The 24,883-nt window shown below is 35.4% G+C and overlaps 1 protein-coding gene across 8 annotated transcripts in view; it reads right to left on the reverse strand.

The window, feature by feature from the left end:
• esamb (endothelial cell adhesion molecule b) overlaps positions 1–24,883 on the reverse strand; it is a 94,404-nt gene that overhangs the window by 6,613 nt on the left and 62,908 nt on the right. For 4 of the 8 annotated variants that reach the window (XM_021472935.3, XM_073923596.1, XM_073923595.1 and 1 more), the window contains exons 3-7: positions 18,735–18,936; positions 17,853–18,008; positions 11,958–12,002; positions 745–867; positions 527–656 (exon numbers count right to left, since the gene is read on the reverse strand). In XM_021472935.3, coding sequence (XP_021328610.1) covers positions 527–656; positions 745–867; positions 11,958–12,002; positions 17,853–18,008; positions 18,735–18,936 — 656 coding nt within the window. The remainder of the gene's footprint in view (positions 1–526; positions 657–744; positions 868–11,957; positions 12,003–17,852; positions 18,009–18,734; positions 18,937–24,883) is intronic. The other 4 variants (XM_021472936.3, XM_073923598.1, XM_068218794.1 and 1 more) reach the window with 1 other exon arrangement.

The raw sequence follows: 24,883 nt of genomic DNA on the forward strand, positions 1-24,883 counted from the left end.
TGGTGGATGGGGATGATTGTGAGATCTTAATAGGTAAGGGCCGATGAAGAGAATTTGGCAAGGACATCGAAGTTACACCCCTACTCTTTACGAGAAGTGTCATGGGATTTTTAACGACCACAGAGAGTCAGGACATCGCTTTAACGTCTTATCCGAAAGACGGGGCTCACTAACAGTATGTTGTCCCCTTCACTATACTGGGGCTTTAGGACTCACACGGACCACAGGTTGAGCGCCCCCTGCTGGCTTCACTAACACTACTTCCAACAGCAATCTACTTTTCCCATGTGGCCTCCCATCCAGGTACTGACCAGGCTCAGCCCTACTTAGATTCAGGGAGTAACCAGTCTTGGGCAGCAGGGTGATGTGGCATGTAAGTTGGAAGGGTCTTAATAAAATTTAAACACACAACACATTTGAACACAAGGTAATACCAGGTTTAAATAGTACCACTGGGCTGTACCACTGAATATGTTAATACCAGGTGGAATCGGTGCTTATGATGACATATAAGGTAGGTGCTCACTTGATATCATTGGCCATCTCCTCCTCAGTGTCCCGGTTTCTCCTCAGGATAAATATCAGGAATAAGACCAGAGCCATCAGACCCACCACTGATCCCACCGTGGCCCCAGCAATGACCCATGCATTATTAGCTGCAGTCACATTAGGGACAAATTAATGACCAATATAGAGAATGCAGAAACCTCTGACATAAAATCAGCCTTTGTGAGGGTTACTTACGTGTGGAGACCTCGAGATTGATATGGCAGCTGTCTGTTCCAGCTGTGTTACTGGCACGGCAAACATATTTGCCGGACATGCTTTTGGTGAGGTTGCTAAGCCGAAGGGTTCCTTGCCTCTCATCTGGAACAACAGAATCCAGCATTGATATAGTCTTCAGTTAACATCAATTAGGTCAGGGGTGCTCAACCCTCTTCCTGGAGATCTGCCTTCCTACAGAGTTCAGCTCCAACCCTGATGAACAACACCTGAAGCAGCACATGATAATTACAGGCAGGTGTGTTTGTTATGGGTTGCAACTGAAATTTGCAGGAAGGTAGATCTCCAGGAACCGGGTTGAGCAGCCCTGAATTAAGTCCCTACAATAAATTCCACCATTCTAGATCTATGTTTTGACTGATACTAAAGTGCAGGGGACTTTTGATTCTACATCTGTGGGTGTTTCATCTAGAATTAGGACTTTTAGGAAAAACACAATTCACACAATTACTATGTTTATTAATGTTTTATGCGATATACACATGAGTAGACATGCTACATGTATTAGGTGTTCAATGTGTGAGCATTTGTACTTTTTCTTTTGCAAAACAATAAAGTGAAAGCTGTAATATTAGGAAATATTATAAGAATATAATATAGCATTTTTGTTTTAACATCCTTTAAAACTAAATATGATTCCTGTGATTCAAAGCTGAAAATGTTGCATGATTACTCCATTCTTCAGAGTCATGTGATCTTTCAGAAAGCATAATAATATGCTGATTTGGCACTCAAGGAAAGTGTTATTAGCATGTTCAGTTGTGTAAAGTAATTAATTACTATTTACAAATGCTCAAATTAATGTAATTATGTGGTTTTTCTTTACTAAGTAGTTAGAAAATTGTGCAGTTTTAATTGTTTACATTTTTAGTGCTGCACAGCATCTGTATTTTTATTCCGCAATTTTCTTTCAACCCCCAGTCATTACCTTTATATATTTATTTTTTGTTTGACTCAAATCGTGCATAAAAAAAAATCGCATCAGACAGACCTTAAGACTTGGACGCATTATGAATGCAGCAAACATGTTCAGAGTGGAAGCATTAAAACCGTCCAAGAAGACACAAATGTGTTACATGCAATGAGCAAGACACTGTGAAGGCTGATTTATACTTCTGTTTCAAGCTGCGTATGCTCCAGCACAGCCTATGCTTGGTCGCAGAGCCCTCACAGTGGCCCTCAGCAATGCAGACGTGCACATTTCAAAAAATGTAACATCACGTCGCAACAACACAGCTCTGTGATTGGTCATCTTTGTAGCGCTGACGATTGTGGGCGGGACCGAGAGCCCGAGTGCTTACAATTGTGGAGTCTTGTGAAGGAGCTCTAGATGGAAATTGTTGTTTTGTGTTTACCCAGCATGATCTCACGAGAAAACGTAAGTATTTTACGTTTTGCCAGTTTAGTGGCTAATTCGTACGAATTCGTACGAGTTCAGTCGTACGAAATGGTACGATTTTAAAAAGGAGGCATGGCACCTGACCCCACCCCTAACCCCAACCGTCATTGGGGGATAAGCAAATCGTACTAAATTGTACAAATTAGATCGTACGAATTCATACGAATTAGCCACTAAATGAAAAAGTTACGAATTGCCGTGAGATTGTGTTGGTTTACCTTATGATTAAAGTTGTTGCACGTCTGCCGATTCCTGCTCCAAAATGAGCGAGTTTGAGCCATTTGTACATTAAGGTAGCGCTCAGAAAAAACAAAACACCAGTGAAGAAATTCGACACAGAGAAACATAAACACTGCCAGCTAGTGTTTCTGAAGTGTTATTGCAGAGGAACACAAACAGTGCACAGAAGTATAAATGCATGGCTACGTGCATTGAATGCACTGTGGGTCACACCAATCACTTGATGCAGATGTATAAACCAGGCTTTAATCATACACGTCACTGTTGAGAAGATGAAGGATGCACTGTGATGACTGAAATTGCAAAATAATGACTAAATGCACTACAGAATGTAACGTTTTCAAATACAGTGTTGGACAAGCTTAGTTTGTGACGCCAATAAATTAATTTCATATTTAAATAAAAAAAATTTTATTGTCTATAAATGGCAAATCATTTCATCTATACTTTGCGACACCCTTAAATGAAAGTGCAACTGATTTAAAGCAAAAAATGTTAAATTTGCACGGTATAAAGTGAAATAATTTTCACAGCGAATTAATCACTACTCGAATACTTTAACAAGGCCAACGTCTTACTTTGAGTAGTATTTAGAACAGACACATTTAATTGCATTAATTTTTTGGGCAACTAATTTACTTTTACTTCAGTTTGATTTTCTACCAATGAAATTTTTGAAGAGGTGTGATTTTATAAGGCGAAACACTACTATATAATTTGTGGAAAATAGTAGTTATTTAAATATAATAAGAAAAATTGACCTAAACTAAAATTGCATCAAATGTATTTGAAAATGAAATGATACATTATGAAATAATTAAAACAATTTAAATAGTTTCAAATACAAAAAAAAAAAAAAAACACACAGGAGTTCCAAAAAAAGTTTTTAGGCTGTTTGGACAGAACTGTATGTATAGTGTCAACTATCATATTGGAGTGATATAAACCCAACAAGTTTCTTTTTAAAAATATACTGACGTTAAAATAGGACCCAAATCCCAGTGATTTTGAGGCCCACTACAAAGTGATGTTAGAGTGCAGTTTCCCCGCCCACTGAATTGATTCACAGTCACCATATTTCTATGATAACATGTACATATGTCCACAGAACATTTTTGCAAAGAAACTGGGGTTAAACATATGTTACAAGTCTCTGTGATTTTTATAAGTTTAAAACGTTTTTAAAACAGATCATGTTTATAATAAAAAGTTAAATCATTATATAATTCCTAACCGCTATAATCGCTTGGGGTCAGTAAATGCTAATGTGTGTGTACCGCAAACGGCATTTGTGTGGGACTCATCATTTCAGAAAGGCTTTAATAAACTCCACCACAAATACATGAAATAAACTTACTTGGTATTTTTGACTAATGAGCTGTATTTCCGCTTCATCCGAGTCTGTCTATATCACTAAATGCTGTTTATCTGATGTAACGCATGATGAGAAGCAGACTTGCATGTGGGAATGGTGGACGGGAAGAAGCAGCTCATTTGCAATTAAAGCCACAGGCTACAAAAACAGCTACAATATACCCAGACACCAAAATGGGCAGATTCTGGAGCCTATAATAAGTTCTCTGATAGGTATTTTGAGCTGAAACTTTACAAACACTGGAGACACTCTTATAACAAGGGGTAAAATAGGTGCCTTTTAAGGAAGTCGACACATATACACTGGGAAAAAAAGTGTTGAACACATCATGTTTTTTTTTTTTTACTTGGGTAAAAACTAGGGATGTAACGGTATTGTAAATACCGTCATACCGCAATATTAATTTTTTTCGATATTACCGAAGTCACATGACTCGGTAAAACTATAGGTCTTCTGAGAAAATTTGCTCAGGCGAATGAAGCGAACGGGAGGTAGCTTAAACTACATTTCCCATCAGCCCAGGCGTGACCATAATCCTTTGCGGTCTGTTGTCGCTACAGATCCAGTAATGCGGAAATGGAGTGTGCTGCTAGTAGCGGAGATGAAAAAAAGATGGAAATGATCGAACCTAAAGCGGGTGTTGTCGCCGCGTGCGTACTGAATAGCAGTGTTGTCGCGCGCGTTCTGATCAGCTGTGTTGTTGCGCGCGTATTGTAAAGCGCCGAGGGGGGGGTTGAGCGCGCATACTCAAGAGCAGTGTTGTCTACTGAAGGGCTGGACGGAGGTTGTGTCGCGTCGCGGGGGCACTTTTGATCGTTTTGGAAGGGCACTTTCTATCCAAGACTAAAAAGGGCATGTGCACTGCACAGGTTGAGCCCTATGTGTGCACGTGCCTGCAAGTTGGGGAATACGACTAATAGCAGTCATGGGGACTGCAGAAACACAGTAAACTGTTCAGATTGATGCAGACATTGACTTGTACCGCAAAGAAACCTCTATCTCACTCATGGTTTGTCTTCTCAAGTGGGGGAAAGACAATGCACAATGTTACCCACTGCTGTCAACCTGGGCCAAGTCATATCTCTGTCCCAGAATCCTCAGTCCCAAATGAGAGGGTTTTTTTCTGTTGCAGGGGACATTGTAAATGCCCAGAGATACCAGCTTTTACCAGATTATAGTTATATGATAATTTTCCTTTAAACCCATCTCTATCTAAGTAAGTGAGTGAGTGATTAAATGTTGAATGTGATGAGTTTTCAACAATACTAAATTGAAACTTTATTTTTTTACATGGTTTAATAATTTTTTGTTATTAAAATTGAAGTTCCTGTTTCAAAGCTTACAGATAGATGGCTAATTTGTATGTCATTGACACTTTTGGCACTTTTTTGGAGTATTTTCAAAAGTTTTGTTTTTCCTGTAAATGATTCAATAAATACCGTACCGTGACATTCATACCGAGGTATTACCGTACCGTGAAATTCTGATACCGTTACATCCCTAGTAAAAACACAAACTGTACAAACACTAAAATAAAAAACCTAAACATAAAAAATCTGAAAAATGAGTTGTGTAATAACAATGGAATGACACAAGGAGAAAGTACTGAACTACTGAAATGTATTTAATACTTTATATACAAGGCTTTTTTATATGGCAGCTTAAAGACGCCTCTTATATGAAGAATGAAGTGTGAGTTTTTCACAGACTTCAACAGAGTGTAAAAATCTTGATGGTTCTGTGGGTCTTGTCTATCAAATCTTATCTTTATTTTGTATTTTAATTGGATTCAGGTCAGGTGATTGGCTGGGCCATTCTACAGCTTGATTTTCTTTCTCTGAAAGCATTTGAGAGTTTCCTTGGCTGTGTTTTGGATCATTGTCTTGCTGAAATGTCCACTCTGGTTTCATTTTTTATTATCCTGATAATGTAGACGTTAGACTGAAGCAGCTAATATTAATTTACAATTACAACGTAGGGCAGAGGGTTGCTGAAGAACTACTGAGAGATTTCAGCTGCTGTCTGGGCTTTCATCGACTTTCCACACCTCCCTTTTTTTATGTGTTCAATACTTTTTCCCTGCGTCATTTAATTTTATTACACATAACTTAATTTGTAAACGAATTATGTTAGTTTTCTTTGCATATATGGATTTCTTGCCAACATTCAGGGAAAATTTTAAGCCAACAGCACCTTTAGGAATGTTTTCTCAGAAAAATTGTGAAGTGTTCAACACAGTACTTATTTTCCCCTCTGCATATACCCCATATAATTAATATGTTATCAAAAACACAGCCTACTTTCCCAGTATGAGAGTGGCAAGAAAGATGAAAAGTTAAAAGCGTAAACCCAGAGAACAAAAACTGTATTTTTGTGATTATGATGGTGCTGGCAGAGATTGCAGTGGACCATCTGCTGCTGAAGCTTCTGTCTGCACTGATTGGCCTGCAGTGATGAGCAGCCCAACTCAAATTCCTCAGTGACCCCAAGCTGAGGCCAGAAGCACAGGGACCACAAACTGAGCTTTGCAGATTTTACTGCCACTTTTACACTAATGAGGTGTCGCTTAAAACCATTGGCTTCATTAAATGAGCTCTTCTTTAAAAAAAAAAAAGAAGAATGTGAGGATGGCTGTGCTTCTACACTGAATAAAATACTAGACTCTTAACAGTAGTGCCGCATGATTCATAATTTCAACAATGGGAGGGAATAACAACAACAACAACAACAAAAAGATGAAAGAGGCAGGATGATTTTTGATATGCTTTTAGACTGATATGCTTGGGATATTGAATGACTCTAATCTCGCTAACACACATTGATACAAATGGCTGATTGCTAAAAAATGCTTATATATTAAGCTCTTTTGTTGTTTTTGTTGACAGACATTGCGTGCAGATGGTAAACCTCATTCTTTAGAGGTTAGGGGTGCGGTGGGATGTATAAATGTTATGTGTTTTTAAAAGAATCATGATCGACTATTGTTTAGACGGGAAGATTAGGATATAATTCTAGCCAGTTTTGAACTCTACCAGAACACATTTCTGTATATCTATATCTGACAGTATTTTACCAACACACACAATCCAATTAACACTTAATTAATTATCAATAGCCCTTGATATTGAAAAAAAAAATAATACATGTGTTCCACATTAATCCTTCATGTTGTCCTAATACAAATAGACTAAGTTAATTTAAAGGGTCACGAAACACCAAAACACATTAGGACACACTATTAGGACACCTATATTTCACTAAAAGGTGTAAATTGGTTGTTTTTGCGTTATTTCAAGCAAATTCGTACTTCCGGTTTGAAACAAATTTTTTAAGCTGCGTCACGGCCATGACATAATAGCGTGTATTCCAGCGTGCAGACTGGACGTCTGTGCCAGAGTGTGTCTTATTACGTCTTACAGTGTGATGAATTAATGCATGAGTAAAGCTTGGTTCAAACCAATCAGCGCGCCCTATTGTGCAACTTCATTAATATTCATTACTGTCATAGTGTTTAGACGACTGAGACGCCACGTTGTGTTGGCAAAACAAGCGTGAAGTGTTGCTTTTATAGTTTGCTGCAATTAAGTTTTGTTTTCATTTTCTCTCTGTGAGAGCTCAGCTGGAGTCACGTGTGGATTAACAGTGTACGCGACGCGCGAAAACAATAACTTGCGTGTCTAAGGAGGATTATTGTTTACCTGAGAGCTGTTCTCATCTGCAAACGCTGAGATCCGGATTCGCTTTTAGTCTTCTCTTAATAAAGACGCGGCTCTAGTTGCTGTGGATTGTCCTGTCTCTACAGATTTGGTAAGTGAGCGACCAGTGCTCTTTGTTTATTCAGTTTGTTTGCATCAAACTAAGTTAACTATTGCACCGAGTGTAAACATGTTAGCACCACAACCAAACTTTAACCTCGTGTAGGATTTTCACCGCATTTTGTGACCGGAATAACATACACGGCTTTCTGACGCTACCTGCCGTGTGCATGTAAGTTTCCGGGAAATGCTGAGTTTTTTTTCTCTCATTCGCCGTGCGGTATCAAACATTGCATGAAAAATACACGCTTAGAGCAGTTCCTCGAATCAAATATCTCGTTTGTCGCGAGGGACATGAATGAATTCCCTGAATGAAAGAGCTAAACTGCAGTTAAAGTCCACCATTTAATAATTTGGCAAATAATTCGACTACAGATGTCCATGTAAACACAGTCACTTTGTCCCCTGAGTGTGTGTATTTTGACTCTGAAACTCAGCGCTCCCAAATAGACACTCCCACACCATGCCTCTTTTCTTCCTCCGACACTCCCCCCTAAACAAAGCTGGACACGCCCACTTTTCTGACTTTTTCCAAAGTAGAGGTGTGAAAACACCCTGCTGAAACGAGGGGGTTTCACGGCCCTTTAATAATTTTTGTATAAATTTAAGTAAATTGAACATAAAAGAATTCAGTTGTTCCTGTAAAAACCTTAAGAATTGTGTTGATTCATCTCATTTTAAATAAGTAGCTTGAAGAAGCCAATAGTATCTGGATGCAGCCTTCATGATGCAAGTTGAGATTGCATCAATCAGCGATGCAATGTCAGACACAATGCACTCAATGGAGTGAGTGATGTCACAGTGATGGTAGGGTTGGGGTGTGGTTAGGTGAGTGCATTAAAAAGCATTGGATGCAGCTCAGATTGCACTGCACCAATAAATATTTTATTGAGTGTATAGTTTTAGTGAATTGTGACGATTGTTTGAGTGTAAAAACTTACCATTTATTGCACTTTTATATTCTTTACATACAGCAGCTAATCGAAGGTCTCACATATTCACAGAAATCTGTTTACCTCTGCATTAAAAAATAATGTGCATAATAAAATTGTTGTGCCTGCATTTTTTTACTTCTGCCATTAACAGCATTTTCTATTGTATTACAACAATTCCCTGACGTTGATAGGATTTTATTCTTTCCATGTTTTCACTGTTATGGTATGAGGCCCTAAATGTGCATTTTCAAAAATTGTACAGAATTCAAACATCCAAAAACCAGAATTGGAAGCTTATTGTTTACAGAAATGTAATCTAATATAACCATCAGACATTCAACAGGATTTAAACAGTCGATTCGAATGTTGTCACTAGACTGAATGGGCATTATCAGTGATTATCAGCTGATAGACATGGGCCAGTAGGGGCCTACTGGTAGGTTCAGAAGGCTGTTATAATCCATCCACATGGTTAATCAGCTGTGGATCACATATGGCTGCGGCAGGACGTTAACAATAATTATTTATATTGTTTATTAAATTTCCCATTGATTGTATTTTATTAATGTCTACCCCTACGCCAACCCTAAACCCAATCGTCACAGTAATGAAAAAATAGATCTGGATCTGGAGTATTCTCAATTAGTATAGCTGATCAACCATGTGGGTGGATGATAACAGCCTTTTTAGCCTAATAGTAGGTGCAGAAGGACAGTGCAGAATATCTATCCGCTGATAACCACTGATAATGCCCCCGTTTAATTGAGTGATAACATTCAAAGTGTGTGATATAAATGGATAGAAATCCAATGATACAGTTACGAACCTGTGAAGCTTAAATGATATCGATGAACTTGTTTGCCATCTTGTTTTGCTGTTTTGCTAATCCTTCTAAAGTATTGTTTGGAAAAATTATTTTTCTCAGCTTTTTTCCAAATTATTTATTTAGATATTTATAATATTTTAGATTTGATGATTATGATGGAATGAATAAAGATAGATTCGTTTTTGTTCTTCTTCTTTCTTCTAAGTTCATACATACAGAGCTCACATTTAACAAAAACAGTTACACACCCATTCTGAAGTAGGTGCCTATTCTGCTGAGCAAGTCTGTATTAATTGATTTAAAAAAAAAAATAGTGAAAGAGTATCACAATTAAAAATGTGTTTTCTATTTGAATATGATTTTAAATAATATTTATTCCTGTGATGCAAAGCTGGATTTTCAAGTCTTCAGGAAAAAAAATAAAGAAATAAAATGAAAAGTGTTTTTTCAAGAAAATATGACTCATGCTACTTCAAGTTGAAGTCTTATTAGCTCATGTTAAGTCGCTTTAACTACTAGATACATAAAAAATTAGTCAAATGTACTTATTGGATTCATTTTGTATTGCATTACACTGATGATGCAATTGACCCTTCGGTAAGCCACACCAGAAAACCGCCACAAACCAATCATCACTTAGCAACCGTAGCTACGCGCAGGAAGTCTGTCAAGCTTTTGAGCGAGGGAAACAAGCCAAAGTGTTGTGCATATGGATTGTACAAATCTGACACTGGAATCATAACAGTTTGGACAGAGTGGTGGCGTTTTATTCCCTTTCCAAAACCTAAAACCCAAGGGGAGAAATGCCAGCGTGGATCAAGCAAAATACTATAGAATACTTAAAGGGACTTTGATCAAGCTGTGTGAGGGGTGCTATAAGATCGCAGTTGAGTTGGTTTTGTTTTCAATATTCCTGACACATTCAGTGATAGACAGCAATAACTCACACACCTCTTCAAATATCTAAACTGTGTTTCATACAGGAACACAAGGCAGGTTATGTTTCCCAGCTGTCTTTTTTATTTTTTCGCTTGATATTATGAGCACTGCTCCTTTTAAGCCATAGTAGTCATACTAATAGCAATCATATTTACATCTGTTTCAAGCTACGAATATTCGAATCACACATCAACAGAACAAAACCGAGATGTGATCACAATCTGAGCACTTGTAATCAATATACTTCACCCGCAGCTGTTTTTTAGTCATTTATATCCCTCATGCCCATGTCAGAGCTACAATTCCCTGATGTTTTTGGCGGTCTTTTGGAGATTTAGTCAGTATTTGCTGGTATGGAAAATCTATTCGTTTACTGCTGCTATTCATCCTTTAATTTGCATTTTAATTTATTTATTTTCCACTTAACTGCAAATTAGAATAGAGACGGTATAAAAAGCAAACAAACATACTGACAGTTATATGTGCTGTACATTGATTTGAGTAAATTATGCTAGTATTCAGTAAAAATCCATCAATTTCGCCTTTCTGGCTTTTCTTTCTATGAATAAATTATGTAGAAGCACTGTCTATGCATGTTTCCTCGTTGGTTAGTAATCGAAGGATTTTTGGCAAAAAAAAAAAAAGAGAAATCACGGTTTAATTTGGTATTATTAGATTATTTTTAAATGTAACCTCTCCTGATGAGCAAGAAGCTGTTGAATGGTCAGGGGATGAGGTGGCCAGGCTAACCTATAGCTTCAATTTTGATTAAGTTATTTTCTAATCGGTTGGCTGTTGAGTCGTGAATATACCCCTGGAATGCATACTGCAGTCCTTTTTTGTCTGGCTTTCTCAGATGTCTCACCTGTTCGCCAAAAATGACTAATTATATCTCTGGGAATGTCTAACACCGGCGCATACATACTGCAATAAACATGCCAGACACGAAAGCTTGACAGGCATAGCAACAGTAACTAAGGAGGACGGGGCTTAGAGAAAGGTCAATTGAGATATAGGTAAGGTTAGGGGCAGGATTTGTGGTGTAAGAAGTTTTAAGGGTGGGTTAAGGTGTAAAAGATGGGTCAACAGTTTAGCTAAATACAAGAATTAACTACAGATGTAATAGATGCTAATATTCTTTTTTTAATTAATTCCAATGTAAAATGTACATAATATGTGCATTGTACTAAATTAATTTAAATATAAATATAATTACATAAGTAATTAAGGCCACTTAATGTAAAGTTTAATTTATCCTTGTTGAGTAAAAGTAATAATAATCAGTAACACTTTTGTTTAAGTAACAATTCAAACTATTAATACTGGTATATTTTCTGCCTATTATAGCAGCTGTTTATTAGCACTTATAAAGTACAGTCTTATTTTACATCCCTAAGCCTACCCAATACCCAAACCCAACTCCTAACTATTAATAAGCAGCTAATTGGTTGTTTATTGAGCTAAAAGTATTAGTTAATGGTTTGTAAACAGCATTTAATATTACATTAAAATAAATTGTGACCAAATAATCTTTTGAAATGTTTGTGCAACTAGCATTATCATATATCAATAGCAAACACATTTAAAGTGGCTCTACAGAGTCTATCTACATTATTTCTTTCTATGCTAGGATCTAGTCCCTTACCCAGGTATCCCAGCACAAGCAGAGGCTGAGGGCAGGACCTCCACTCTGTGAATGAATACGAGTGACAAAGAGGAAGACAGATGACCAGGAGAAGCGCACACATTTGTCTTTCCTGTCAGGAGCCCCACGTGTCTGGGATCAAGGAGGAAATTTGCTGCATGGTTGATAAGTATAAGCCAGCTTTCGTGAACAGCTGGCACCGCCGTGTATTTCCACTAAAGATTTGTGCTGATCGGAACGAACATGTCAACAGAAATCATCATGATATATTTTGGAGAACACATTTTGCATGTTTTCTATTCTGGTAAAATATTCTGCATGCTTTCTTTATCGCTTCAGAGAACGTGCCAGTATGAGAAGTTTTAGGTATTTGGTCAAAGTCAAACTTGAGGCTAATGAAAAATGATACAATAACAATGAAATCTATTATATAATAAACAAACAGGAATCATTGGATTTACTTTTTTTTTTAAGGTAAGTGGTTGAAAACTATTTAAATAGGCTGAATTTAAACAAATTAAATTAAGTAATGTTCAAATTACCCAGCAGGCACGAAACATAGGTTAGACGTTAATATTAGGTTAGACGTTAATATTAGGTTGTGATGTCAGGTGACCAAAATTCAGTCTGTGTCTATGAACAATGTTATTTTGACATCCAATAACGACGTCAAACGACATAAATATTTGGTTGATTTTAGGTTGTTTTGGAAAGTGACCAAAATCCAACATCTTAAATCAATGTTATATTAAAGTCAAATGCTGACATTTATTTGTCAGGTATGGCAACCGACATAGTCATAGTGGTAACATACACACAACATCAAACTGTAAAATCGTTAGTTGATATTTGGTTGATTTTAGGTTGTAAGTTGGGCATTGACAAAAATCCAACATCTTAAATTAACTTAATATTGATGTCAAACGTGAGTTATTCGTCAGGTGTGGCAACCGACATCCAATGTCTGATAGATGTTATAGTGGTAACGTCCACACAACATCAAGCTGTAACATTATTAGATGTTGATATTTGGTTGATTTTAGGTTGGACGTTGGGCATTGACGAAAATCCAACCAAAATCCAACATCTTAAGTTAATGTTATATTGACGTCAAATACTGACCTTTTATCGTCAGGTATGGCAACCGACATCCAACGTCTGATAGAAGTCATAATGGTAACATCATTAGACTTTGATATTTGGTTGATTTTAGGTTGGACTTTGGGCATTGATGAAAATCCAACATCATAAATCATCTTTATATTGACGTGAAATACTGACATTTGTTCGTCAGGTATGGCAACCAACATCAAATGTCTGATAGATGTCATAATGGTAACATCCATACAACATCAAGCTGTAACATCATTAGACGTTGACATTTGGTTGATTTTAGGTTGTTTTGGAAAGTGACCAAAATCCAACATTTTAAATCAATGTTATATTGACGTCAAATGCTGACATTTATTTATCAGGTATGGCAACCAACATCCAACGTCTGATAGATGTCATAGTGGTAATGTCCACACAACATCAAGCTGTAACATCGTTAGATGTTAATATTTGGTTGATTTTAGGTTGGAAGTTGGGCATTGACATCGGCCTGATTTTGGATTCTGACGTCAACCCAATTTTCATTTCCAAACAAAATGCAACGTCTCATGACGTTGGGGTAAAACGGCAATCTGACATCATTGTTGACGTTCTGTGCCTGCTGGGTACTTTCTTTGTTTTAATTCAGCCCATTTAAATTGTTTGCAAACAACTTAAGAAAAATGTAGTAAATCCAATGAATCAGTGTTTACAGTGTAGTGCAGGGCTGTTGAATGATTGATTCTGATTGGCTGATGAACATTATGATGAAGCTGTGCAATTATTTTCAGATAAACGCACAGCTAATGTAGTTCCAGGGTGATTTTCAGCATGGCTGCTTAATACGCCAAATGGTTTTGATTATTTCAAATGATTTTTTTTAAATTATCTGATCAAAACAAAAGTTAGAATGGGTTAGAACTAGAAAATGTTTGCAGAAAAAAATGACTCCAGTCCATTAAATTGTTAAAAAACAATAATGCACACCAAAACAGTAGCAACATTATCCCTACATGTGCATTACTTTGTGCATTGCATGTGCCTCATTTAACATAGTATGTATTGATTAAAATTTGTAGTCAGTACAGTTAAAAAATTGGATTTTATGTGGACAGAGCCTGAATTTTTTGATTGAAAATACAGCAAGACTATACATTTGATTTAAAAATGCTGTTCATTCACTCACTTTTATCTGGCTTATTCCCTGTTTTATCTTTGGGCTGTGAGGAAAACATTACGCCCGGAGGAAACCCACACAGACATGGGGAGGACATGCAAACTACACACAGAAATGTCAAACCAGCGACCTTCTTGCGGTGAGGCGACCATGCTAGCCATATAGCCTTCGTGCCAGCCAGCTATATTTTAATGCAGTTAAAAGACATTAAATGCTGGTTTGATTGGTTTAATACGACTAATGCTGCTTAGATTAGTGTCAACGCAGGATTTTCAGAATCATTACTCTAGTTTTCACTGTCACATGATCCTTTAGGAGTAATTTAAATATGCTGACTTGCTGCTAGCTGAATGTGTATTATGAAATCTGAAAACAGCTGTGCTTCTTAGTATTTTTACACACTGTGATCCTTTCTACGGTTCTTTGATGAATTTGATAGCAAGTTCAAAAGGTCAGCATTTATTTTAAAAGAGAAATTGTCACACAAATGTATTGGTAACACTTTAGAGTAATGGTCCATTAGTTAATGTTAGTTCATGTCATTTCTAACATTGAGTAAGAATAATCATGTAAAGCATGTATTATTCATAGTTAAATATTAACTAATGCACTAAAAAAAGGGAAAATTTTGTGCTTGTTAACATCAGTTAATGCATAGTGAGTTAACAAACTAACCTTATTTAACTTCCAGAACATGAACTAATGTTAACAAACATGAATACTACTGTAATTAATGTAATACTAATCATTTGTTCATGTTAGTAAATACACTGGCTAACATTAATTATTGGACCATTATTTTAAAGTGTTATTAATGTATTTTGTTACTGATGATCAGATTGAATAAATCATTCTGAATGTTTAAAAAATTAATTGTAAACTGCATATTTTAAAACTAAAGTCGTCTGTGCTGATCTACACAATTGATGCAATAATCAGCTCTATGATCATATTTATTTTGTTTAATAAAATTGGTTTAAATGTTTTATTTTTGAAGAATACTTTACACATACAAATATTCAAAATATATAAACAAATCAAAAGTGACAGCAAGTACATTTATAATATTACAATCAATTTCAAATGGAAATAAATTCTGTTATTTTTAAACATTACATTCATTAACTAACAAAAGTGTTTTATGTACAGCTGTGTTCAGCTTTAAATGTCAGTTTTTTAAAGCAGCAAATTTGCATATTAAAATGATTTCTGAAGGATCCTGTGACACTTAATATTGTATTTAAGATAATAAAGTTTGAGCTTTGCATCACAGGAATAAATTACATTTAAAAAAAAAATTAAAACATAAAAATAGATTTCAAATTGTAAAAACATCGAATATTGTAACTGTTTATTATTTAACCTTAGTAAATATAAGAAAAGTCTTTCTAAATCATTTTAATTATTTTATTTTTGTAACATTAGTTTAGATCACTATTCGTGGTTTTAACAAATCATTAACTAAAACCACTAGCTTAATGAACTACAATTAATAACTAATAATTAATAAACTATTAGCTGTTTATTAATAGTTCTTGTAAGGTAGAAGTTGGGTTTAGGTTTTGGGTAGGATTATAGATGCAGGATGCAGAAGATTATACTTTATATCCACTAATGAACAGTTACTATCTTTTCTCAGTCGCTTTGGTCCATTTCTCAGATCAGCATTGAAATTCTCAAATCTAATTGTTGAATCTTTTGATCGTGTCACTTGTGCACATCAAAAAGGCAGTTTCTTATTCCTTTGAACAAGGTGCAAATGCTGTTGTACATCCAAATAAATATGCGCAATTCTCGGATGTTTCCTACAATATCAATTGCTTCATGTTGATCAAAATGTATTATATCACTCTCTGTCTGAATAGTCTCACCAGGGGCGTTGCTAATCCCAGAATAACGACGTTATTCTTTGCAACCGAACCAACGCTGATGAATGTAATGCAGTTGAATCAAAAAGCTAACTGAGCATGTGCACAAAAAAAACATACCGTGCGCCTCACGCACGCCACTCCTGCTTGACGCTGACGCGCTGCTCTGCTCTTAGTGTAAGTACCAGTTGTGAACATGCACATCAAAAAAATAGCCGCGCCGCTCATGCATTGTGAAACCAACGTCTTTTATGTGGAGGTGTCGTCACTCAGTGAGTTTTGCAAGTCGACAAAACAAAGTTTAAATAATATGATGATGATCAGCCTGATGTTACAAGGAAACATAAGTATTTTACGTTTTGTCAGTTTAGTGGCTAATTCATACGAATTTGTACGAGTTCAGTTGAACGAAAATGTACAGTTTTAAAAAAGAGGTGTGGCACCCAACCCCACCCCTAACCCTAACCGTCGATGGGTGATGAGCAAATTGTTCTAAATTGTACAAATTAGATAGTACGAATTACTAAATCAAAAAGTTACGAATTGCCGTAAGATTGTGTTGCGTGATCTTGACTGTATGAAGCAAAAAGGAGAGATGATGAGTCAGGGAGGACAGTTTTAATAAACCTAATTCTCTGCCATGAGTCGGGTCTAGGACAACACACAACAGATAATTCTATAAACATATTTTTTGTATTCTATAGTATTGTCTACAAAATTTCATTGTAATAAAATTAATATTCATGCAAAAGATTTCTTAAATTATCTTACCATCACTCCAGTGTCTTTCGATTGTTTTCCAGCTACATTTAGGAATAATTTCTGTTATTTATTTATTATAATAATAATTGTATAATAACAATAATACTGTTATTTATTTATAACTATATATAATTTTTTTTTTTGGAGAGGGAACTGTGCCCCAGTTGAGCTTAATGTCCAGCAATGTCCTTAAAGTCTCACCCTCCACAACATTTTATCATTTGTTTATGGCATAAGTCTTCACATGCAAAATGGCTGAACGAGTTCTTATAATGTTTTGTCATAATGCATTTTTCTATAGATTTCCAATAGGCCTTTTTGTTAAATTCGTCTGCAATTGGTCCATTTTTCAGAATTTTTTCAAATGAAGAGGCATCTTAGAGGAAGATGCATTCTCATATGTTCACAATTCCACTTTTTTTGTTTTGTTTTTTTATTTGTGTTATGTAGTGATCTATTTTCCTTTCTGTATCACAATGACATGATCAGTCAAAAGTTACAGTACACTCTTATATTGACAACATGACTATGTAATCTGACTGTCTTACCCATACACAATGACACAAAGACTTGTCATTCTGATGGCACTGACATGTTCTTTGACACAGAAATGAAGTTTTGAGATATGAACTAAGGATTTTGAGCAAGAGACTGGCTTTTGTAGGTAATCCATGGAGTTTTGATAGTACGTGCTGTTTTGAGAAATGAACTTACCGTTTTAGAAGTTTTGATTTCTGAGAAATGTACCAAAGCGACCAAAGCAGGTAATAAGCCAGTAGTTAACAGTATGAATTGTGACCTAAATTAAAGTGTTTCCCATTTTTTGAACGGTAGCGTAAAATCATAATTTATCAGAATTGAAAGCAGCAAACTATATCAAACCATACAGCAAATTGAACAGAACTGTCGTACTGAAGCTTTCAGTAAGATGATCATGAGATATAAAATTAGATACAGAAAGAAAAGGAAACACCGTGACAAAGACAGAAGACTCACTTTGCATTGGAGAGAAGAAGACCTCAGAGAGCGGAGCAGCTTTGGTCCATTTGTACTGAGGAACAGGTTTGCCATAGCCCGATTTACAGCTCAGTGTTACGTTTCCCCTCAGGACAGGATTTCCAGTCATAGAGCAGACGGGTGTAGATGGAGGAACTGAAAAAGACACAAAAACGAGACAGAAAGTTAACTTATGTTTTAAAATGCACGTTGTTTAACTGTTTATTAAATTATTGTCAGTTAAGGGTAATTTATTTAATTTTTATTTATTTTCCTAAATTAATACTGTATGTTAATTAGCACTTTTTACATTGGTGAGAAAACGTTTATGCAAGCACAATGAATTATAAAATATTGTATGAATTAATTATATATGAATATTACTGCAGTTTTTTGATGTTTCACATTAATAGATTTCATCAGTTTAGGTGTTTATGTAAATCATACTCAAATGGACCATTTCAATGTGGTCATGTCATTGGCCCATGAATACTTCTTGCTTGTTGTCAAACTATTTCATAATGTAACAAGAGGCAATTCAGTCATAACTTAATGTTAAAAAAGCTATCATAACTTAATTTATAAACGTGTGGCTCTTTTTAGATTCTCGGAAGCTATGGAAATTAAAAATGTAAAGCAGGAAATACATTGGGATCATAAAATCAATTAATCATTAATAATTATATTATTAATTATATAATATTAATAATATAATATAATATTAATATTAATAATATTATATATGAATAATAATATTAATAATATAGTCATGAATGAGATGGTGCTGATTATTGTTTTCGTTTAAAATCTTGATAATTTTGTAAGTTAATAATCTTCAGGTCCACAAAATTGGAGATTTAGTATGTGGGTCAGTATTAGCACCTTTGACATTGAGGCGAAGCTCTCCGGTGAGGCCTGCAGCTCCAGGGATGATGACGTTACAGAGGTAACGACCCGAGTCCGACTCCTGTGTGTTGTTGATGAAGATTGACAAATTGGCGGAGGGCATGGACATAGCAAAACCCACCCGCTTACGAAAGTCAGGGCTACCAATGCCAATCTGTCCCGATGAGTATGAAATGACCTACGAAAACAGACAGACACATCTTAACAAACATTTGTAAAACTCTTGTCTGAAGTAATCAGGTGCATTTGTAAGCTGTAGTTCACTCACACACATTTCCTGTTATACGTACATAAATAAAGGCTATTTTTACACTCCACTGCACTCTAACAAACATTTTGACTTTTGTTGGATCAGTTTGTCTTCCATTAGTCTCTTTAACCACTGGTCAGCATTTATTTTAAGTAATTCTGCATGAATAAGTCAGGTCGTGACATGATGGTGATGTGCTCCGTCTTCTGGTTTTAGCCTACGGTATATTGGTGTGGTGTGAATCGACACATATAATAAACAGCAAAATAGGTTTTCAAGAAACTTCTTGAGGTAGATACAGTAGTCTTTTATGGGCACAGTTATTTTAGTAAACTAAAACTAAGACTAAAATCGGCCAACTAAAATAAAATAAATAATTCAGTGGGTAGCACGTTCGCCTCACAGCAAGAAGGTTGCTGGTTCGAGCCTCGGCTGGGTCAGCTGGCGTTTCTGTGTGAAGTTTGCATGTTCTCTCCGTGTTTGCATGGGTTTCCTTGTCCAAAGACATGGGGTTCAGGGGAATTGGGTATGCTGAAATTGACAGTAATGTATGAATCTGTGTGTGAATGAGTGTGTATGGATGTTTTCCAGTTATAGGTTGCAGCTGGAAGGACATCTGCTGCGTAAAAAAATATGCAGTATAAGTTGGCGGTTCATTCCGCTGTGGCGACCACAGATTAATAAAGGGATTAAGCCAAATATTATTATAATTAAGCCAATAAACAAATAATTAGTGAAATAACATAAGTATAATTTTCAAAATTTATAAGCACTCATTCTGTGGTGGAAAATCTGACCTGTGGCTGTTCAAAAAAGTACCTAGATGGAGCTTTTACAGCTAAACACACATGATTATTCACAAAAAATATTTATTTTTCTATTTTAACATAAAATATGTGATCTATCTTTTCTTTATTTACCAAAACACGCAAACTTGAGATGTTTAACTACAAAAAATGATCGTCAAGTCTGTCTTAATTCTTTATCCTATTTACGTAAACCCATTGCACTTGTGTGGTTTTGGATTCAGTATCTGTTCAAACAATTATTTTGTTTTTATTATTAAGATAATTGAAAAAGAAATATTGTAAGCTGTTCAAAAACTAAACTTGCTTTGGTTGACACAGGACATTTTAGCTAAGCCAGAATATCTAAAACGCAACCTGAAATTAAATATGCACAAACTAAATAGAAATAGGTTCACAAAATAAAAACTGAAACTAGCAAAACCATGAACTAAAACTAATTATAAATGTACTGCAAATTTAAAAAGTACATAGTATAAAAATAAAAAACATATTTCGAAAAAGCAAAAATATAATAACCTTGATGGACACACATAAACACACAGGAAAGGTATGCACCAGGCATTGAAATCAGTTCACAACCATCAACCTTCTCTCTTAATATATTACGCATTTTGATTGTCAAAAAGTTGTCTGTGGGACAGCATTCCGCATTATTGTCAGAACACCTCTCAAAATGCTTTAAATGGGTGCAAAAAACGAAGAAAAAAAAAGAAAATGATCTGAGTTGTTTTATGACTGACAAAAGTTTTGGAATCAGTGTGTAAATGTGAATGAGCATGAGGTTTTTATGTACAAAAATGTCAGACAAAACAAAATCAGGCTCAATGTGCATTGATCTTAAATCGTAGAAATTGTCATGGTGTAAGAAAATTAAATCAACAGCATGATGATACAAAAACATAACCAGAGACAGTATTGTTTTAACAGTAACTAGGGCTAGGTTAGTTTTTTAGGTTTTTGGAATTAAGTATTTTCTGCTTAATGAGGCTGTATTAATAAAAAAAAAAACATTAATATTGTGAAATAATTGTACATATTTCTGTATGTGAATATATTTTTAAAATATCTATTTCGAAAGGTGTGCTTTATTACACAGCTGTGCTGTATAATTTTACTCTTTTTTTGTGGTCACCTTTTTTCTGCATTAGATATTGTTCAAAAGAGCAGCATTAGTTTTAACTGTTCGCTCTTGCTTTATATATACATATTTATAACATTGAGAAATCTTTACTGTCACTTTAGCAGAATACATTAAACAGTAATTTGCTTAAAAACAGGCTTAACATTATCAAGGGTTATTACAGTTAATTAAAACTAAAACTATAAAACGAAAACAATTGTTGCTACTTTAAAAGAAGAAAAGTTAAATATTTCATTCATTCACTTTTTCTTTGAATCGACAGTGCTAACCACTGAGCCACTGTGCCACCCCAAAAGTAAAACATATTACGACAAATTATTGTTTGATATTAGTTACAAGAAATTATTTCTCATTTTCATTTCAGTTTAACCTAAAACCCAGCTAAAATAATTCAAAAACTGCAAAAAAAAATGTAGGAAAAAGATATAAGAAATGTAGTACGTGAGCTGTCACTGGAGTGGTACATTTTCAAAAGGTACACATTTGTATTTAAAAGACTTAAATTGGTACCTCAAAAGTATATATTAGTTCCAAAAAATTTAAGAGGAACACTTTTTTACTTTTTAGGTACTGGTATGTACCCTTGAGGTATTAATATGGACCTTGTAGGTACAAATTTTTACCTTTTGAAAAAGTACCACCCCAGTGACAACTCGTGTATCTATATTTTTGAGAGTGTAAAAATAAAGAAACTTTATTCTTATTGTAATAATATTACAATGAAATTTGTTTGGTAGCTCTCAATGACCAGCAGTAATAAGAATAAAAAAATAATAAACAAAAAACGAAAAGTTAAGTGAACTGAACGGTAATAAATATAACGCCTGTTTCACACCGCAAGCGTCAGCGGCGCGTGAGCAGAGCGTGAGCAGCGCGTGTGTTTTCGGCGTCCATGTTAACAGATTAGAGCTTTCATACCGCACGCAGCAGCAGCGCGTCAGTGCGAGGCGTGAGCGTCGCCGAAGCAGCAGTGCAGCGATAGTTTCGGCGCTGGGTCTATTTTTGACGCGCTGCTCACGCTCAATTAAAGTGACAGTGCATTGATAATGACCAAAACACAATGAATGACAGTAAAAAGTAGCAATTTTACCCAATAAATACGTTGATAACGTCAAATGGTATACATATAGTCATTCAAATGAACTTAAAACGATTAAAAACGGCAACATTTATTTAGGCCCGAACTACAAAACCAAATGTAAAACAATTTTAGTATCAGTTTTGCTTAAGTTGCACACTAGTGTTGTAGGAGAGGGGAAATAGAATATTTACGGGATTTGTAGTCCATAGCGAAGTGTATTGTGGGTAGTGTAGTTCGACACGCATGCTGGATGATGTGAGCTCGCTGTGTGCTGTGCAGCTGAGCAGAGGAAGAAAGTTTAAATCGGCTTTGTTTTATGTTCACTCGAGTTATTCCTACCGGGAGCTGTTTGCACTGTGAATCTGACAACACGAAAATAAGTAAAATAATGGCATGCATTGGTAACTTTTGTCCGTCTCATCATCTGCACGAGCATGAATTAACGAGCTGTTATTCTGCCGCTGGACAGATGAAAAGTTTAAAAGGTGTATTTGTATATAGAGAGACATGGGTAACTAGATAGAATAGACAGAGATAGGTTGATCTATGCAGCAGCTGCCGAAGAACTGCGCGCTGCAGACGCAGCTGGTGTGAAAGGCAAACGCCTGCGTGCTGCTACTGCTCGACATACGCGCTGCTCACGCTCTGCTCACGCGCCGCTGACGCTTGCGGTGTGAAACAGGCGTAATATATTAACCCAGTCCTGGTTTTACCACTTTAGTGTTTAGTGCATTAACAGCAGGATGATGAAGAGGCAACAGCTGAGTTTTTATAGTCAGTTTTAGTTTTTCAGCAGCTACTGTGTATCCTTTTGTGTATGTGTTACAGGGGAAATACAGGCTACAGCTCTGGGAAAGAAGCTGTTCCTCAGCCTATTAATACTAAAACTTAATGAAATAAAAAAAATAAAAAAAACACAAAATACAAAAGTAAAACCTTAATCAAATTATTAATAAACACTACAAAAATGAGTAGCGATACCAAAATAAGCCCTGTGGTAAGATGTAAACAAAAAATAAAAATAAAATAAAAACGGCACAGATTTAATCCAAAAATGTGCAAATAAAAAAAAGATAGAACATACTAATACTCTGTACATGTTATATGCATATTTGTCCCAGAACATTAAAACGAGAGGCTTCTGACCAATGATAATGATGGAGGTAAACTGTCATGCTAAAGATAATCCTCAGATGCAAGTGCAGATGGTCAAGTTCGAATTTTAGGCTGATTTCCCGTTTATGTACGATAAGCTTGTAGGCAAGAGGAACAAGTGAAACTGCAGATTACCATAAGCATCGCAAACATCATTCGAACACATGCGTTCATTACATGTGCTTTCTGGCTTCCAAATACAGTATAAACATACACATTATCACACCTTGAGGATGTATTAGCTGACATTTATATCTCAAGCTAAAACCTTTAGTGCTAACGGCTCGAGTTAATCTACTTCTCCATCCATCAAGCTCATCACGTGTATTTTCATAAGCGGTGTTTGACCTTTCAAGTGTTCGCTATACTCCACATTACACTGAAGCCCATCTGCTGAGGATGAGAGAGGAGCTGCTCTGACATGTCAGGTTCATGCAATTTATTAGTCTACTGATGGCAGACAACAGATTGTTCTCTCATGTAATCCTTTTTCCCCCCCGCACTGTGACAGGAAAAAGCAGACAGGAAATTAGTAGCTGACAAATGAAATTTATTTAGGCTTATGCAGCAAATAAAATTGGATTATTTTAAAATGCAGGCATTATATATCATGTATGTTGTGTGGGTTAATATAGATATAACATACAGCTACAGCAGGGAACGTGTTTTGAACACGTCATCATTTTTGTCAGAAAACATATTTCTAAAGGTGACTTGAAATTTTCCCTGGATGTTGGTAACAACCTAAGAAATCCATATATGCAAAAACAAATCTAATTAATTTACAAATTAAGTTATGTATAATAAAATGAAATGATGCAGGGAAAATAATTGAACATATGAAGAAAGGAAGGTGTAGATAGGCAGTGAAAGCCCAGACAGCAGCTGAAATTTTAGTATTACTCTGCAACCCTCTACCATTCGTCACTGTAAATTAATATTCGCTGCTTCAGTCCAACATCTACATTATCAGGATGATGAAGATGAAACTAGAGTGGATTTCAGCATGACAATGATTCAAAACACAGCCAAGGAAACTCTTTTTACACTCTGTTGAAGTCTGTGAGAAAAAAATCAGACCTAAGCAATGCATGTGAGATGCATGTGATGTGAGAGATGTCTTTAAGCTGCCATCATCTACCAATACTGGATTATTCAGGTATTAATTTGAGATAAAACAGTATTTTAGGGTGTATTAGCATTTTTTCAAAATATAAATATAATTTATAACTTTTTTTCCCAGAAAATGACATTTTGTCAGAACAACAAATAGTTTCATTGTTGTAACTACAAAGATAATAAGATAATCAATTCTATAGATATTTTTCCCTAATTCCTTTGAAGTTCAAACATTAGCATTGTGTTGTCTGAGAAACAAGTAACACACCTGAAAAATGGTTTTCAAAATTCTCTAATTGACTCCAGTTTCTAGCTATTGTACAAAAATATACAGTTGAATTCAGAATTATTAGCCCCCCTTTGATTTTTTTTTTTAAATATTTACAATGATGTTTAACAGAGCAGGGACATTTTCACAGTATGTCTGATAATATTTTTTCTTATAGAGAAAGTCTTATTTGTTTTATTTTGGCTAGAATGAAAGCAGTTTAAAGGAAAAAAAATATTTTTAATGTAAAAATTTAAGCTACATTTATTTAAAATTTTCTGCACAACAAACCATCGATATAC

Source organism: Danio rerio, chromosome 15, assembly GCF_049306965.1.
Source record: "Danio rerio strain Tuebingen ecotype United States chromosome 15, GRCz12tu, whole genome shotgun sequence".
NCBI lineage: Eukaryota > Metazoa > Chordata > Actinopteri > Cypriniformes > Danionidae > Danio > Danio rerio.